The 19,603-nt window shown below is 39.3% G+C and overlaps 1 protein-coding gene across 4 annotated transcripts in view; it reads left to right on the top strand.

Annotated features, from left to right (window-relative positions):
* Positions 1-703: 703 nt before the first annotated feature.
* Positions 704-19,603, top strand: part of aebp2 (AE binding protein 2) — a 99,859-nt gene continuing 80,959 nt past the window's right edge. For all 4 annotated transcript variants that reach the window (XM_068004739.1, XM_068004738.1, XM_068004737.1 and 1 more), the window contains exon 1: positions 704-1,359. In XM_068004739.1, coding sequence (XP_067860840.1) covers positions 734-1,359 — 626 coding nt within the window. In that variant the 5' untranslated portion in view covers positions 704-733. The remainder of the gene's footprint in view (positions 1,360-19,603) is intronic.

The raw sequence follows: 19,603 nt of genomic DNA, 5'->3' as shown, positions 1-19,603 counted from the left end.
TTTGTCCTATACTGATTATTTAAAAATTATAGAAAAGAAAAAATAACAACACAAGGTGCTGAAAATACACAAGAAGTTTATCAGCATCTTTGCAGAGAAACGGCAAGTTTACATTGTAGGTGTAGAACTGTATCTCCCATGTACTGATGCAAGTTCCTGAATGGAGACGACTTGTATGGTGAGGTTGTAAGGATTTGAACCAATCCACTGAAGACAAATGCCTTGCCTGCAATGAAAATACAAGTCTTTCTGCTGAGTTTGAATCTGAGTTGATAAGTCAGTGGATTGTTCCTGAAAGATGTTGGATGTTCAAGGTGAGCAGCAAGAAGAAGAACCTAACTCTGTCCTAAATTCAGAAAGGGTGATGATAAGTAAGAGCTTGTGTTGATTGAACTGTGAACTTCGTTTGAAATTCGACCTGTTAAAGTTTGATTAAAATTTTCAAAATGGACACCCATCGCTGCATGTCCTCTGGTTAAAATCACATGACCAATTCCACCTGTTCTTAACCTAATTGTTCTGGACTCTTGACTCAAAATGGTTGGGGCGATAGATTTTTTTCTTCTTCTCAACGCACACTTGCTTTTTTTTTCCCTGCAGCCTTGCTTGTGGCCGAGCGTTTTGAAAGTGTTGGCGGTCGCTATTTGGCGGCCGAGCCCCCGTACCTCGCTCCCCCCGCCCCCCCCCCTCGGGTCCCGGCACGTGACCCGCTTGGCTGAAGCAGCGCTGAGAAATGGCCGCAGCCGCCGCTCGATCAGCCGCCCCCGGCCCCGCGGCCCCCCTCACCGCCGCCGCCACCCACCCGCTCCCCGGCACCCAGAGCGACGGAGCGGCAGCAGCAGCGGCGGCGGTGGTGGCGGCAGCCGCCCTGCTCAACGGCGCGGCGGCGGTGCGAGCGGGAGGCGGCGGTAAGAGCTGCCGGTCGGAAGCCAAGAGCGGCGCCCGCTCCCAGGCCTCCAAAGAGGAGCCGGAGCCGCCGCCGCCGCCGCCGTCGCTGCCACCGCACCACCACCAGCAGCAGCAGCAGCAGCGGCGGCGGGGGGAGGAGGAGAGCGAGCCTGAGAGCGGCAGCGTGGGCGCCGACAGCGAGAGCGGCCAGGCCGGCTCCCAGAGCGCTCACAGGGCCCCGGGCCCGGCCCGCAGTCACCACCACCACCAGCAGCAGCAGCAGCAGCAGCAGCAACAGGCGAGCGCGGCGCCCAGGAGCGGGGCCAGAGGAGGCGGCGGCGGCCAACAGCAGCAGCAGAGGGGCCGGGAGGAGGCGGCGGCGGCAGCGGCTCCGGCCGCTGGCAACAGGAGGCAGAGTTTGGAGAACTCGTCCGACGGGGAGCCGCTCAGCCGCATGGACTCGGAGGACAGGTGAGGAGCCCGGGGCGAGGGGCGAGGGGGGGGGAGAGAGTGAGGAGGCCGGACCGCCCCGCGGATGTCCCATTTTAGATGCGGGATGAGAGTAGCCCGGGGTTTAAAATCAGCCGCCCCCTCCCCCGGGCTCCAGCTCTTGCACTCCGTTCAACGACGATAAACAGACGGTGCTGAGGGACATTGAAATAAGATGAAAACGTGGGCATTTATTCTCAAACTTAGTCACAAACTCTGGGCAGAGGGTTAAGATGGAGTAGATTCTCCCCACGCTTCTGTATTGTTCCTCCGCCCCGGCGCCCCTTCAGTGTTTCGAGAACAGACATAACTTTGCAAGTCTCCCTTTTCGTCTCTATCCCGAATGCCCCCTGGCTTTCCCCTCTATTCTTTGCTCTTAAAACGTAAGTATTATCCTCTGTCGCTTTGCTCGTGGTCAAACGGGTATCTGTAGCTTTTTTTTAAAAAAAAAATAACTGATTTCTAAGCCCTGCTTTTTAGGGCAGTGAGCTGTGCGTTGGTGCTCAATTGACACGACGGCGCTCGGAGTTTTGAAATGTAATTGTCATGTTTGTTATGAGATGGCGGTTTTTAGGGTATTGGATGGAAAATCACCTGGAAAAGTCCAAGTTCGTGTAACCGTAACATCAGTCGCATTGGTCATACCAGTGACTTTTAATGCTAGACATCCAGAAAGCAAAAGATTAGTCATTCTCTTGTCGAAATCCTACCTTCATTGTGTTTGTTTTAAACGGGCACGCTGGTGTGATTTATGCACCAGATTTTGATTTTTTAAATTTCTTATGCTGCACATACGCGTAAGGATTGAAATAATGCAAAACAATGGTCAGTTCTGGTACCCTAAAATAACATTTAATGCACTCAATAGTCTGATTTCGGATCTGAGTTTCTCTGCTTTGCATTTTTATGAGTAACTATGTGTCAGCTTGGCTTAGTTGGTAGCACTTGCATCTGACTCAAGGTAGTGGGTTTAACCCCCACTCCAGTACTTAAGCACATAATCTAAGGTGACATCAGTGCAGTATTGAGGGAGTGTGGCATTATCAGAACTGCTGTTTTGCAGATAAGATTTTGAATCAAGGCTCCGGGCTCCATTTGAAGAGGAGCAGCGAGTTCTAAGCCCGACTCGTTTGTCTACACAAGTGACCATGTTTCAAAAGTAATGTATGTGAAGTGTTTGGGGACATCCTGAGAGCGGCCAAACCAGGTATCAAAGCAGCTACAGATTGTCGGGGGGACTTGATTCGGTACAATACAAATGGTACCTATTTCATTTATAACTGTTCTCACTCTTTTTTGGGACACGTTACAGATTGTACAAACAGAATATAAGTAACTTATAAATGATTGTGGACTGCCATAGGTAAATGTAAAAAAATTGAAGTGATCAATAATAGATTATTTCAGAATTGTGCCTGATGATTCATGGGGATATAGTTTCAGATGGGCAATGATTGACTTGTACCATGCATTTTGAAATGTAATTCAACCAAATTATTTTAAAACTTTGTGTAATAAATATATTCTGCCGTTCCCAGATCGCACATTGTGCAAACGATTCTGTAATTGGTTTGCATTTTAAAGGCTGGTTTCAACAGAAAGTTGAAGCTATTCATAATTACCAATATTGTGATTACTTCAGAACAGTGCAGCTTGTTTTTTTTGATCGCGCCAATCTTTTTTACATTTAATATTACTAAGACATAGTCAGTGTACAGTAACTTGCATTTATATAGTACCTTTAGTGTTGAGAACGTTACAAGGTGCTTCACAGACGTGCATGAGGAAATCTGAATGTTATGTATTAGCAGAATTGTTTACTCCAAAGTTAAAGGCAAATTGTGTAGTGAAAGGGCACAATTTTTTATGCATAAGATAGATACTGTGCTTTCTCCCACATCCAAAAACCATAGGGTGATTGTATGTTCTAATTTGTGTGGAAAATATTTCCCTCTGATTCCTCAAGTTGAATATTTTCATATGTTATTACTGCTGAGTATCTGCAGCTGCATAAAAGTCTCAAATTTGCAATGGATTTTTAATGCAAGTCTATAATCCAATAACATTGTCAGCAATTGTGTATTAGTGTCCTGTCAATACAAAAAGTGGTTGTTGTATTTTATAGCTGTTGGTTGCAAAATCTATGGTCTTGTGCATTCTCACTCCAGCTGGTGTCTGGGTTTCAGGCGATAGTGACAGCTTGGGCTCAGTAAATGTTTTTTTTTCTTTGAATGAAAGTCAGTTTCCATTCCCAGAGATTGTTGGCAATGCAGTAAAGGTAATAAGTTGTTTTTGGGAAGATTTTGCACCAGTGTACCTGATATACCGTATAAATTTGAACCTGTCACATTGACTTTGAGGAAATGTCGTGATTCAGATCTTGCTGAAGTCAGGCATTTTACACCAGTTTCTGTTCAATGCTCAAGTATTCTTGAAATCAATATTACACTGTATGACATCCAGTTGCAGATGTTTGCAGAACTGAAGGAATGCTATTTGCACTTAATTTGGGGTTCCGAAAGTGTATAATTGAATTTAGTTTAATATGTTTATTGATACTATTGTGAAGTTGTGACATTGTTCTTCCCACTGCTATAGTGAAGATACCACCATATGATGCACCTAGGGAAATGGGTGGACAACCAATGTTGCAGTGCTTTGCTTGCTCTAGAATTTGTTTTTCACCACATTACCCCACCACCCAGTTGCCTTAATATAAAAACATCAGGACAGTTCTTGCTGGGTATAATGTTGATGTTCCTGTTCTGAGCTAGCTACTCAAGAAAATAAAGGAATTAACTCAGCAAATGGGGAGCTGCACATAAAATTTTAACTATCTAGGCAAATCAAAACTTGCCTGAGGAAGTCATCCTGAAACTGCATGCTGTTTTGGTCGGACCACACCTTGAATACTGTGTTCAGTTCTGATCACCAAGACATGAGTCCTGAGGACAGTGAAGAGAAGAGCCACAAGCTAGCATCAGAAAACAAGAGTGCAAAAAGACTGAATATAAGTGGCCTATTCAGCTTTAAAGGGAGCAAGTGATAATTGTAACAGTGGTGCCAACTAGACTGTGACAGTAGGACAAGGGGTCGCAAGTTTGAACTAGTGAAAGGCAGGTTAGGGCCTGCTATTAGCAAATTTAACCCAAACAATGACCAACAAGCAGAATAGACTTTGAATAGAGTGGTGGAGGCAAAAGCTGTAGAATGATACAAAACAAATCTGGATGCTATGATATGGAAAGGGGTGGGGAAGCAACGTTTTTTTCTGAATGGATGGGTCAAATGGCCTTCCACATCTATCTTGTAACCTTGACACTTGTCTTTTGAATAAGTCATCTATTCCATATATCCTGGAAAGTCCCAAAACTTAAATAAGTACTTACAAATGTTTATGGTGAAACAAATCTGATATGGAAAATTGATTCTATATATTGATGTAGGAATCATTTTAAGGTAGTGTTGCAGGTAGCAGTACACGTTGCATATTTTTACATGCAGCTTATTCTGAAAACACTTATTTATTGTAGCCAGTGTACTTCATATTGGCAATATAGTCTACCGTTAATTCAAAATAGCGGATAATTTGAACTTGAACAAAAATGATTTAGAAGTATCAGGACTAGACTACTTTCTATGAAACACAATTACCTGCCTGCTGATGGTGATCACAATAAAACTGGATTTATTTGAGTGCCGTAATCAACTGAACTTTTTAGTGAGCTCATTGTATGTTAGAATTTATACAGGACATTTTTGCTATGACTTTTTTGAAACCAGTATGTATCTGACTTTATTACACAAAATGCATATTTGGGCATGTTGAAAAAGTTTTCTTTTCATTTCGGAATTAATTAGCAAAATGATAATCAGTACTTTTCCATGTATTTTGAATGGCTACTTGCAACGGTACTACTAATTACCTTTTCAGATTTAAAAAAACGGTATATAAGACTTTCAACTTTGTGTAGAATTTGAAATGAGCAGAACTCCCCCACCCCCTTTCCAACACCACCTTATCCAACACTTTTGGCGCTGACTGTTACTTGTCTTCAACGGTTAATGTGACGCAACTGCATAGAAATTGGCCAGTTGCCTAATAGTCTTGCAATTTTACAATGCTTAAAAAAATAATGTATAGATTTACATTTGTTGCTCCTTGGAATGTTTTAGACTTGACTTATCACTCATAAATGTGCCAAATATAACATGTTACCCACGTGTATATCAGTAATCTGGTTCCAGGAAACATTTGTTTCATTTCACAAATTGTTCACTTGGAAATTGTTACAAAGAATGCTTTTCTGAATGCACTTCAAACAGCACTTGAGCAACAATGTTTAAAAATCAAACCTTTATGCTAGAGGTAACAGTGATAAACAAGTGAAGGCTTTTTGAAAGAACATTACAAACTTAACCATTTTAACTACTGAGAAAAAAGGCATTGACATTTCTATTGCCCCACAAAAAACAACTGTCCAAATTTCTGTTATCTCGGTTTAAGGTCAAAGATTAATTCGCCTTTGGAACTGAGAAGTAATGGGAGCTGCAGATGGTTCTGATATATAGATCACAAATGCAAACTGAAGTTTTATATTCAAATAATTCCTGTCCCTGTACAACTAACATATCTATTGCTATAAATTACACAGATTTTACTTTTAGACAAAGAATGAAGAGGGAGGGGGTGATGTTGAAGGATTAAGTTTATGCATATGATTTATTAGAATTTCTGTGGCTAGTTTTAAACAATGTGGAATTGAAGGATGAAAGGATTGTGAAGAATCCACCATGTGCTTTTTAGTGGGAGAATGAGTGTTTTAAGGAAGCCAACATATATGACTAAACCTTGAAAGTAAAATCCTTTGAGTTATTAATATTGTGGTTAAATCTTAGCTTTTCAAACTTCTGTTTTGGGGGAAGTGTGGGAGGTGGGGTTGCAAATACTGATTGACTTCCAGCAGTCCCATCCTAACTTCAGAATGTGTCAGCTATCCAGAATAAAACTACTATCATTAGTGTACAACAACCATCTTAATCTGCTATGTCAACAAATACAGAAAAAATTAAAGAATTCTTACAGCACTGCTCACAGCATACAAAATACCTGGACCCAGCTAGAATTCCTGTGCCCTTGTGGATCCCACTTTGAAAGCCTATGGTTTAAATGTGCTCTCACGGGAAAGGCATTATGTAAGTTCCACATGCAGCTTTGGAAAGTTGCAGTGTAGGAATCAGTGTGCACCTTGTTTCATTTGGACAGTTGGAATTTGCCAATGATTCAGAAGCTTTAATTTTTTAAAATCCAAATATATGGAATAGAGTAGTTACCTTGAGCTCACATTACATCCCATTTTTTAAAATTGTCCAGTAGTTCTGAGTAATTTATTAATCTGATTGTGATCACAAAATTTCCTACAAAGCGAACAGCCTGAATCACGTGCACCATTTTCTCTTGTTATTACTACTTGTTGCTGTCTGCATGAGACCCACGTGCTTGGGAGCTGGTAGCACTGGAAAAACACAAAACCAATATCAAACCACTCGTGCCATCTAGTTGTCCTACAAGAAATGTTAATGACCATAAATCAGATTCATAGGTATCTAACATAGAAGAAAAGTATCTGAATTTGGTTCATGAAATTGTTCAGTAGTCTTGTGTGCTCTTTCTCATGTTTTTTATTTTAATCAGTGACCCGTCACTTTCTTTCAAACTCTTGGGTTTTACCTTTTTAACAGCCTGACTTCTGAAACTTAGAAAACTAGATTTCCAACTTTGTTTTGAAGTCATACATGGTGAAGTAGACTTTGGTCTGGGGATTACAGTAGGCTTGCACAGTTAACATTGCATTTGATTTTATTGCCAGCAAAAACATTTGAACAAAGCAAATACATTCACATTATAAATTATATCCCTGAAATGTTCGAGGGCAAACGGTGATCAAAGTGTCATGTTATGATGGGTGCTTTGTCCTTTCCCATGGAAATTTTTTGTAATCTTTTGCAATGGCGCTCTCCCCCTCTTTTCTGCTTAATATCCTAAGATTCCTGAGTCACCGCTGAGATCTGAGGATGATGTCTCACCAACATACAAAATTTAAAGAATACTTAATTTTTTTGTAATTATAATGGAGAGCGTACAAACTCTCCAAGACTAGAATTTGGAATCTGTATTAAAAGTTGTGAAATTAAAAGAAGGCCTCTTTTAAAATATTCCTATGTACTGCAGATTAATTATAAGAGGTGGATTAGACATTTGAATTGGGGCTCAATGCACTGGAATTCAAACCCCTTCATGTTTAAACTCAGGCAGTTAGGGACCTACCTGTACAAATTGGACACAAAAGTAATGTCTGAAAATGTTGTCAGAGTGGATATTCATTATGCTGACACCAGCTTGAATAAAACTGTTGGTTAATGTCGCTATTTCCCAGAGACTGTGGTAAAGAGGGCTGTGACTTGGAATCAAGCTGTCGATTTTTTTCAATCAATTCAATTTTTTACTCTTTCTTTCAGTTACTGTGTTTGCTTTTTTTTCCCTGTTTGAATTCCTCATTTTAAAAAACATTTTCTTCCCAAAATGCGTTATTCCTCACTTTTCTTTCCTACCATCCATCCATTGAGCCATTTTCACACTAATATGCTTGCCTATGCTCAGTATAAAATATAAAACTGGTTTTTAATAGTTTATGGAGGGGCTTCATTTTCACTGGGCAGCATAGGTAAACCCCTTCCATTAGTGAGCATCTACCTGACCCAGCCAGTGGAGACGGTGGGATAGCGGAGGATTACACAAATGGCAGCAAGGCGAGAGGACAGACGTTCAAGTAGTTCTCTAATGGGATTAGGTAAGGTGAAGAAGAGCTTTTCTTCCTACAATAAAATCTCAAGATGGATCAGGATGATAAACATTTGGCCCACCCAGAAGAAACCTACCCATCAGAATATGTAGTGGTTAAGTTATTGCAAGGTTTTTGGTTCCATCTCCAAGCGCTCTTTGAAGAGGTGTGACTGGTTGCTCAGTTGATTTTTGGATGAGAAGTATGCAAGGAGAAGAAAAGTGAAATCCTGGATATTTATCATTTATGCCTTTTATGATGTGGGCTTGCTGAGGCTGGGAGTGAGGCTGAGAGGCAGAGTTAGTAGGAGGAGTGGGATCAACCAAGATGCCAACAGAAACTTCAGGTGAGCGGTTAAATTTGGAATAATGTAACAAAGCAGTGTTGGTGAATCTTGAGCAATTGAGATTGGTGGCACCGATCAGAAGATATCTATTCATCTTGATCAGAATAACAATCTCATAAGGAGAAAAGATAATTAAGGTGCCGAGTGACTTGAATGTATTCTGCAAGGAATCATTGGAATGATTAAAAGTTTCTGTGCTCCATACTTGGTCATAAGTTGTTGGGACATTTTTCTACATTTAAAGGCTATATAAATGCAACTTGTTGCTTTCTCCACAACCAGGTAAGATGCACTGTCTGGTTGTTTTGCAGCGCATTGGGTAGGTTCAACATGTGGACAGTGTACTGCTGTAAATATTAAGTGCAAGAAACAGGACTGATCCTTACAGGAAATATATAATTTTCTTCAACTATTTTAATGATTAAGATTGGAAAAATAATTTTGCTGTAACTTAAAGGTTTATATTTTTAAACTGGTCTATGCATTTAAAAGGTGAAATCATTGAAGTGGCCATTGAAGAAGTGGAGGGGAAGCCATCACCCATCTCATTTAACTGTGTTCCTTTGCTGTAATCAGCTCAGTATTTTTGTGTACTGAGAATTTATCATTACTTCAGCCCGCAAAACTAACTTGTTTCCTCTCTCTTCTCTTCCCCCCCCCCCCCCCCCCCCCCCCCCACCTTTTGCCGGCCCAAAATGAAATTGATGTTTTGCTTGCCTCCTATTATTCTCATTAACTTTCCTTTCATAATTCTTTGTTTTGCCATTGTTAGTTTTCTATTTAGTTTGGCTGAAATTGGAACACTGATTGGAGTCCGGTTTACCTTTCAACTTTGGTTCCAGTTTTAATACTGTATTTGTGTCCACCAATTATGTTAATATAGCTTAAAGTTGATTATAAATAACATATACAATGCCTTTTAAATATCACAAGGATTATTTTTCGGAAGTATACATGTGACAGTGATCGTAAATTTTCAATTTTTTTCATCTTGTTCTGTATAGAATTGCCAGTCAGAAGGATGCAGTAGTGAATTTTGTATTTGTTTTTACTAGACTGATGTTCTACCAACAAAATTACCGTTTTTACGTTGACTAGTCTTTGCCAGAGTCATTGCATGCAGCAGTGTGATTCAATCTCACCTTTCTGATCATCAGTACAATATCAGTGTTGTGGCATTGTATGTGCCTTAAACTGGCACCAGAGTTCTTTTGATCTGCCCTGTATGTCTCCAGACAGCACAGAATGGCATGGTCATTTTGCCACATTGGTGCTTGTTTGGGACTGTTTATGTTTCAGCCATGGTTTTGTTTCTGGTCATTTAATTATACAAGGAAATGGGTCTCAGCCTTTAGTGCTTAGGGTGCAACGACCATGAGCTGAATTGTCTACCCACTAGACCATGTTTGTTATTTCTACAAGAACCTTTTAAATTTTATGCTTACTTCAGACTACATAATGGTTTGTTTTGCAGTGCATGTCTGCAAGAGCACCTAATAGTACACAATTGAATTGAGCACTTTTATTGCTGTCCCTTAAGAGTCTATTTGAGAGCAATAATAAAGCCTAAAGCTTGTAATGTCATGGTCTTGTTAAGTCCCATATATTCATGCTCTCTACCATTCTAAAGTTGGTTCGTGCAAGGCTAGTAGAATGTTTATTAGCCCAATTCCTTTTGACTCTGTTGCAGTAGTCATAAAATCCTGATTTAAGGGCTTTAATTTAATTCTATTGACATACACAGCAGGCACAGTACATGGTTCTAAAATCGCCAGCCTGTATCTTTTCCATTTGTAATGTTTTAAATGCTTAAAACCCAAACAATAAATTTTCTTTTCGCAGAATTACCTCGTAATGGAAATATTTGTATGTGCTGATGTAAAATGTTATAGTTGAAAAACAGTTCCTTTACAATGTAACTTATGAAATAAACTGTAGGGCAGAATAGTTCATCAGATGAACAGTATAAATCTGTTGTGAATTGCCCTGTTGGAACACATGTCTTTTCAACCAGTACATTTTGGACAGCATTTTAAAAAAAAACCTAGTCAGAAAATAGAAAAAATCACATCTTTTTATGTGAAGAATAACCCCAGAATCCAGAGCATTGAGACTGACAGAAGATAACCAATTCTAAAACTTCTCTAGTTTTTCTGCCTTTTTCTGTTGTAATATAAAATTTTTCTTGTCCAATGATTCTTCCTGCACGCGTAAAAAATTAGAGATTAGAATACTGCATTTACTAGTTTAAAGCTACTTCTCAGTGATTTTTTTAGTGCTTATAAGGTAGTCCATATCCCATTAGCAGCAGCTGGTAACAAATATGAGAAGCTAATTGTGGATTAAAAAAAAGTTTACAAAAAGCCAGGCTGCACAAGAGGGTATATATAATGTGATAGCTATAGTAAAACCTCCACCAATTCTTAATGGCCTACACATGGTTTTTGGAAGCTCAAACATTTGAAATATGTAAATTGGATAAATTGAAAATTGTGGGGAAAAAATGCTCCGTTTATAGATTTTTTTTTTATCCTGTATTGGTTTGGCTCAGTTGGTAGCACGCTCTCCTGAGTCAGAACATTACCGGTTTAAGCCCCCATCCAGGAATGTAGGCTGATACTTCAGTGCAGTATGGTACTGAGGGAGTGCTGCATTTTCAGAGGTTCAGTCAGTCAAATTAGCCTGCTTAGGTGGCTCAGTAAAAGACACCAAGGCATTATTTGAAGAGCAAGGCATTCTGCCAATATCCTGGCCAGCTGTGTGCTCCCAACCAACACTGAAAGCAGTTTTGGTCGTAGCAAGGTCCCACCAGTAACACAGCTATGTGCAAACTGGATATTGCATTTTTTTTTACATAAGTAACTGCTTCAAAAATGATTTGGATGTAAACCCCTTTAGGATTTCGAGTGATTTGATGAAATGTTACTTGGATGTTCCCCCTTTGGGTTGTATGCGGGGAGAGCATTGTGATGAAATACTGGTGGTTATAATGCTATCACTTGTGTGAGCAATTTGAGGTCTAAATTGAATAAAATGTCAGCCATGTTGGCACATTACAGCATATTGATTTTGAATTTTTTTTCCTATGGTGCATTAACATAAATGCATAACTAAAAGTCTAGTGCCAGACTGGGAAACAAAAATACATTTCTAAACTCAGTTTGTATAGCCACTCTTGCCCTTTTTTGAAGGATTTGTGAATGGTAGGTCATGTCTGACTAATCTAGCTGAATTTTTGATAAGGTTCCGCACAAGAGATTATTAGCAAAAATGCACAGAACCTTGATCGGACCCGATTTGGAGTGCTGCACTCGGTTTTGTGCACCGAACCTCAGGAAATACATTTTTGTCTTGATAGGAGTACAGCACAGATTCACTAGAATTGTAGTGCTCTGACTTAAAGGGTTAAATTATGAGGACAAATTGCATAGCTTAGCTGGTTCCCATGAGTCTAGAAGGTTGAGGCGTGATCTAATTGAGGTATTTAAAATGATTAAGGGGTTTAATAGGGTAGATACAAAGAAACTATTTCCTCTGGTAGGGGGAATCCAGAACAAGGGGGCATAATTTTAAAATTAGAGCTAGGCCATTTAGGAGTGAAATCAGGAAGTGTCTTTTCACTCAAAGGGGAGTGGCAATTTTGAACTCGCTCCCCAAAAGGCTGTGGCTGCTGTGTCATTTGGAGCTTTCAAGACTGAGATCGATAGATTTTTGTTAGGTAAGGGTATCAAGGGACATGGAACAAAGGCAGGTAAATGTTGCTGAAGTGCGGGTCAACCATGATCTATCTGGCAAAACTGGCTCGGGGGGCTGAATGTCCTACTCCTGTTCCTATGATTTCTTCTCAAGTCACTTGTGTGTCATCTAATGTTTTGTTGGGCATGAAAGCAGGATACATTTATTTCTGTTGCATGCAGTTGTTAAGATTATCAATAAGATACGCAAGATGAATAGAAAGGTGCATATGAAAAATAGGCGTCTATTTTGAAGAGCAAGTTGTTGTATCAAATCTTTTTTTGATGCAAAAGATTGCCATGGTTACTGGATAAAACTGTGTTGCTTACAAGACATTTCTTTGAAAAATTCAGAAATGCAGCTAGAAGTTGTAATTTTATTTTAAAGACTGGCCAGAATACCCACTAGAAAACTAGCTCTTTGTCAATTTCACATTCGTATTCATTTTGTTTGGATGAACCATTGCTGCTTTAATTTAAAAAAAAATCAGAATGACCTAATTTGATTAAACTTAAATTTTGAGTGTGCAAAAAAAATCCAGTAACCTTCAACATCGTTGTAGGATCATGTGTATTATGCAGGTACTGTACTAGGAGGAAAAAGATTTAAGACTTCAAAAGGAATTTTTTCAAGAACTTTCCCTTGGGTTCCTACCTCAGCTACCCGGGGTTATCGCCACTTTTTTTTGGTTGCACTTTAAATTTAATGTGAATGTTCTGAATGAATTGCACCATTTTGAGGTGTGAAATTATTTGACCACTCACCCATTCAGTTTCCTTATGTCAAGGGCTGAATTTGCATGTCAAGTTTTAGGAAGCTTTCAGGTGGCATCTTGAAAAATCCAGCAGTTCAGTTTACACCATTGATCAAATTTATTTCTTAATTTGTGATGCATAACTATTTTGCTTACAGGTTCAAGTATGAATGAATGGGGAGAACCAAATCAGATTTGTTCTGCTTCAGTGCTTGTATTAGTTGGTGACTGTATACTTGGTGGAAAACATCTTATGACAGAGGTACTGAAAGTTTGAATAATTTTGACATGTCAGCTTTTATTACAGAAATTCATCATACCTTTAAGTGCAATTACCAAACCATTAAATTTATTGGGATCAGATTAAAATTTAAAATTGATTCCTTGTTTCCAGCCCACAAGGCTAACATTACCATCAACATTATGCCATTAAATAGTGTCTTGTGCTGTCTTGCACCATATGCTTTTAATATTTTGTGTATGTGTAGATCTTCATGGCATTCTCGCAGGAGTCAGAAGTTAAATTGTTACTGAGGTGTAAGGGTTGCCCATCCCTGCTGAGTGGATTTATTTAGTCACTATAAAACAGTGACCCTAATAATAGGCTTCCAGAATTTACTTTTTGACTCCCTGCCTGGAGTCTTTGACCACTCTCGCCATGTGTCAATTTAAAACAATCAGAAGCTGAAAGAAGGTGCTGCAAGCCAAATGTTAAACTGTCAGGACTGGCTAAAACAGAAGCTCTTCAAGACTTGATAGGAACTCCCTCTCCTGCCAGTCTGTCTTATTAGGTCCTGCAGCTTTACTTTCGGCTTGCAGCAAGAATGGCACTCGGGGAACCTGGTAACATTAGTTTTGTATCTAGAGGATGTAAAAATGCCAAATTTTGCCATCACCCTGCAGAAGAAGCAAGGTGTAATTGACATGGTGAAGTTACCTAAGTTTTAGTTCTGTTTTGTTTAATGTCAAAACGTAGTAACAGGAGTAGACTATTCAGCCTCTCGAGCCTGTCCGGCCATTCTATTAGATAATGGCTGATCTGCGCCTCAACTCAAAACCTGTCCAATTGTACTGAATCTCACTGTACACACATGTATTATTGATCGTATACTGTGCAGGAAGTGCTCCTCCCATTTCCAAACAACTAGTATTTTTAAATGTTCTTTATACACAATCTGTTAATTTGTTCAGCTGGCTGAATATTTATCTCACAACTGCAAGCTTGTCAAAAGCCTTCCTAATTGAAGAAATCACTGGAACAGCGCGTTTCTAGCGCCAAACACATTTTTCACATTTGATGAATAGTTCTTGTGTTACAGCATTCTACTAGCCTAACTTCCTTGCTTTAAAACAACGCTAGAGTAGCTTAACCTCTCTGATTCCTGATTGTAGTATGATCGTTTCTGATCATTTTTTTAGTGGGAAATAAGAGCAGTAAAGGTCCATAAAGCTGAACTAAACATGCCCTGTTTGCTTTCGTTTTTTTTAAGCCCATGAATAGCCAAGCCATATAGATAAAGAAGATCCCAAGTTTGATTACTGGTCTCTGCTACAGTTACTCAGTGGCTGAGTGTGTGTGTTTATGAATATATTGAGAGGATTGGGCTCAACTGTGACTGTCCCCCACTGTCTGCTATCCTGCCTACACTTCTGTTATAGGATTGTACACTTGATCACTTGAGTGAGGTACCTGTGGAAAATACTCATGAGAAGGGGCGGGGGGAACATTTCACTTGCACATATTCAAATAGTTTTGAAACTGCTTGAAACTTTCTACGCAATGATCAGGCATGTTTAAACCATTGCAAATAAAAACAGAAAATGCTGGAAATACACGGCAAGTGAGGCAGCATCTGTGGAGAAAGAAACATTACCTTCGTCAGAACTGCAGTCTTTTTGCTATTGGGATGACTCTGGCAGACATCTGGAAATGTCATTTGTAAAACCATCTGCAACTATGTGGTATTTTATTTATATCACTCTGGTAGTCCCATATATAAAACAGTAAAATCCTTTGGCATTGTTCTGTTTTTGGTCTAATATGGTTGGCTCACAATTATCTACAATCATTTGGCATTATGTTATGGCATTATCACCAGCAAAAACCACAGTAAAGTGAAAATGGAAAAATGCCTGTCTGTTGATCGCTTGTTAAATTTTGTCTGCAAGAATGCATAATTGTAGAGTATTTCCAATGTTGCTGATTGGTCCGTGCTAACTGTCATGGTATTGGTCATATGGTCAGCACCAATCTGATTCCCAAACCAAAAACTGAAACCTGTCATGACAGTTCCCTGTCAACTTCACTGAGTCTCTAAAGCCATACACAGTAACAAAAAGTTCACCTGTCAACTTTGCGCATCAACCCATCATTCTAGCCACCCAAAGCCACCACCCGCTCTGCCTGTTTTCCATCTTTTATGCACATTGTTTCATGTCAGGTCTCCCTTGTGCCGACTCCTCTCCCATTGCTCGCTCTTAGATTGTCCCTTTTTCTGTTTTGGGGTCTGTAGACAATTCAGTGACGCAGTGGTCTATCCATCCAGAGCAGGGATGGAAGTTTAAGCACCTACACAGGCTTGCTGAGAATAGAGGTGATCTGTTTTTCCAACTATTTATCATGGTGCCTTAAGAAAACTTTTTCGTTTTTCTAAATTGACCGATCTGCCAGTCCCCAAATTATGCAAGCCGCTATGTTTCTTCCATACCCCACTTATCAATACTGGCACGGCAATCATGCTGTGGGAAATTAGCTAGTAACGTAAAATTAAATAGAAACTCCGCATAATCAACCATGGGCTAGTAGACAGAGATCAATGACTTTGTCAGATCTAACTCCTTTTATGAAGTGGACATTAATGGTTAATAGAATATTTGTTCCATGTTGCGCCTTTTTGTGGTGTTCAGATCCATACAATATTTGTTCCATGTTGCGCCTTTTGTTTGGTGTTCAGATCCATACAATATTTGTTCCATGTTGCGCCTTTTGTTTGTGGTGTTCAGACCCATACAAGGATACCTGTAATGGCGTGGTTTGTTAGTTTTATTCAGATTTGCAGTTCATATCTATTTTATCTCAAGGTACTTGGAGGAAGGTCCCAATGAATCGGCTGTGCTGTGTGTGTTGTGTTGACAGCTTTGGTAAATCTCTTTGTTATGCTTTACAACGATCCAAGCGTTTTAGTGTGTGTAAAGCACCTGTGAATAGAATTTCTTAATTGAAGAACACAGCTGCTCCGTTGCAAGTGTACTGAGAATTCCAGTCCTGTCATTTTTTTAGTTTAAACATTCACTGTTGTAACTGGGTGATATAATTATTGGGACTTGCATTAAGTGCAGAGAAGACCTAAAGGAAAGAATCCAATTTAAAACTAATGAGCTAGGAGTCAAACTCTACAGTCTAAAGATAAATTTGGAGGCATATAATTAGAAGTAGAGGAAAATGTGCAGTCTTGAAGAAACTGCTAAATAGTTTTGAATGAGTTATAAAAATATTGTCTGTGGCCAGGTCTTGCAGTACTGCGATGCTGACTTCATATTGAAACCAGATTTTGAATTTCAGTCTTGATATTTATATTTTGGCTTTTAGGGACCAGAGAGTACTTCCCCCTTGTCATCTTGGGAGGAGAAAACTGGGGTTGATTCCCTGTCACAGTAAATGCATTCTTCTGGTTTTACCAAGAAGTAGTGTTGACAACTTTGTGACAGATGTCTCTGAACTAGGCTGCCTACTGCCCACTTCAGTGATGGAGGGAGGTTTAAATTTGGAGAAACATAAGGTGAAGTGACTTAATGGATTCTTCGAGAAATTATAAGGACATTCTAGCCTTGTTTCTCTCGTTTTTTGGTTCATAGGCTTTGCATTTTAAAATTGTCCAGGGATCATGTTTTACATTAGAAATTTACAACATCTGTAGTTAGGAACTGTATCTCCATAATGGGACATTGTGTTCAAGCATACAAAATAAAAAAATTAAAAAATTGAAAGAACAAGTGAAGGAAGCGCTCGGCATCTGCCTAACAGAATCAAAACAAGACAAATACTATATCAAGTGGCTGATCGTACTAAATAAATACAGGACCCTGTACTTAATTCTAAAATGTTGGAAAACCTTAGATCTGGATCAGAATAAAAGCAGGAAACAAAAACATTTCTGGGTCAAAATGAGTAGCTGAAAACACTAATAGTACAGAAACTAAATAATGCTACTAGAAGAGAGTTTAAAATGAGTACCATTATCAGGGTAGCTTAAAAAACAAGGCATAAAAATCACACATCATAAGATTTACCCAGATCAATAATTTGTGGTGAGGAACTACCCCGTTTTTTCCCTTTCTCTCAAGATGACCGGGGTTGGGGGGGGGGGGGGGGAAACACTATTCTTGCCCCCCTCCCTACCTCAGAAGTCAGAGTATAATTGGCAAGACTGAAATTTGAAGTCTGGTTTAAACATGAACCCAGCATTGCAATACTAAACTCAAAATAGCTTTGTGGATTAGCTACTCATAGCATCTATAAAGCTCTCTTTTCTTCTACTTTATTTATTTCACCTTTAGAGTCACAGTTAATCTTAAAAATAATGTCAATGTGGAACAGACCTCTTCCAAGCAAAACTAATTTTGTAATACAACATAAGCAAAGAACAGCCCAGAACTTTGTGAAGTGAGTGAAGTAAGATGTAACTAAATTCAACATTAATGGTTAACTTTCTGGGAGTTCCCCTACAAATAATTCGAACACACCTGGAGGACCCCACTGTCCTAATTTCTCAAACACTATCAATCACCCAGAGGAAAGTAAAAGTATCATTGCAGGCTTTTTTATATCAGTGAACAACACTATTAAGCCAACTAATACAGACATTGTTAATGGTGAACAGTATCCCTGGTCCTAGACAGCGTATGAAGTTTCTCGCTACTTTTTGCAAAATGTTTATCTTACACAGATAGTGCTTTGAACCATCTCTTTTTAGGAAAGAAGTCTAATGGTGCATTTATATGGCTGTAGCCAGCCTGAAACCGGTAGCTGCATTATAGGGCCCAGTCAGGCCCTGATTCGAATTGCCCTTGTGATTTCAATGTTAAAAATTTTGACACCACTTGCAGAAGTACCACACGCCCTGAATATTTAAATAAAGTTTGGAAAAGTGCTGACAAGTCCAAGTGACCCCTGAACATATTTTGAATCTGGCTTGCCTCCACGCTGGTGTTTAATTCCACTTTTGGACCCAAGTGGTATGAGGCTAATACTCCAGGCAGTCTCCTGTCGTTTCCTTTGAGTTGGGCCAGAACCTGTACTTATACTTAAACTGAAGACCTGAGCAACTGCATTTTTAACAATTCTATGTTGAAAAACAGATGGCAAGTGGTTAACCATTTACTTGTCACCTTCAGCTTCTCGACCCTTTTTGTGGCGTCATTGGAAGGTGTGATGTTGTATTTGAGATGAGGAAAGCTTTCTAATAGATGTAAAATTTGATTATTTTCATTATGGTATGTTCTTTTGTCAAGTGGGAACATTTGTAGAAGTAATGATTAATGTTATCTATCCTGTCACATATCTACAGCAGAGACTGTAAAAAGAGGCTTGGAGAATTTTAGTTTTCAAAATGAATGCTGATTTGGTATTGTGGCTGGTTTGCCACATACCGCAGCTTCGTATATCTATACTTTTTAAATTTGTTTCTAGATGTATTAGATTATGGGCTGATTTGCAACAAAAATGTAGAATGTCCTTCAAGTCCCTAGAATGAGTATATACACAGTTTTTGGTGGGTATGAGTCTATACCAGAAAGATGTCAAATGAATTGCTAGTTTCACTTGGGCCACAAGGATGTTTGGCATGGGAACTTTCTCTTTGTTGCGTTAGGGCATGCTCATTTGAATTTGGGATTAAAGCATGTAGCAGGAAGTTTATTCTATGTCAAACTATATTGTTGGTGGCCTAAGGGAGCACTTGGTGCAAAAGTACTCGAATCCTCTAACTACCTTTTAATTTGAACACTAAAAGGGAACCATTAATTCATCTCTTTCCCCTCAAGACTGAGGGTAAAATCTGTTTAATACACATAATTAAAAGCAAATGAGCATTAAAATAATCTGTCAGCACAGGGAATTGATGATGGGAAGATATTACATTTTTCACTTTATACTGTAGTTTTGTAGTACAGTTGGCAAAACAGATTGTTTTTAAAATAAGCAGAATTGTTAATGAATTGCTACGGTCCTTGTCATTTGAGAGATGTGCCCTCACTGACGAATGAAGAACTGATTGAAGGGGTTTGTAACCTAGTTACAAACTTTTGGCGTCAGGGCTTGTCATTTGGCAAAGAGTGTGATCAGACTTGAATGTGAAAATAATATAACCCTGATTTCCATGTGATTACACCTGGCACTATAGAAAGTATCAATGACCTGGAAAATGAAAAGCTGGAACTGCATTTGATGGTGTCCTTTGCTAAAACCCATACTGAAGTGCTGTTATAACTTATCCTCCAAACATTTCAGCGGGATGCCTAAGTCGTAATTCCTTGTATATTTGAAAATCT

Source organism: Heptranchias perlo, chromosome 24, assembly GCF_035084215.1.
Source record: "Heptranchias perlo isolate sHepPer1 chromosome 24, sHepPer1.hap1, whole genome shotgun sequence".
In the NCBI taxonomy this organism is placed as follows: domain Eukaryota; kingdom Metazoa; phylum Chordata; class Chondrichthyes; order Hexanchiformes; family Hexanchidae; genus Heptranchias; species Heptranchias perlo.
Note: the sequence above shows the minus strand (reverse complement) of the source record. Positions and strands in the feature narration are given on the sequence as shown.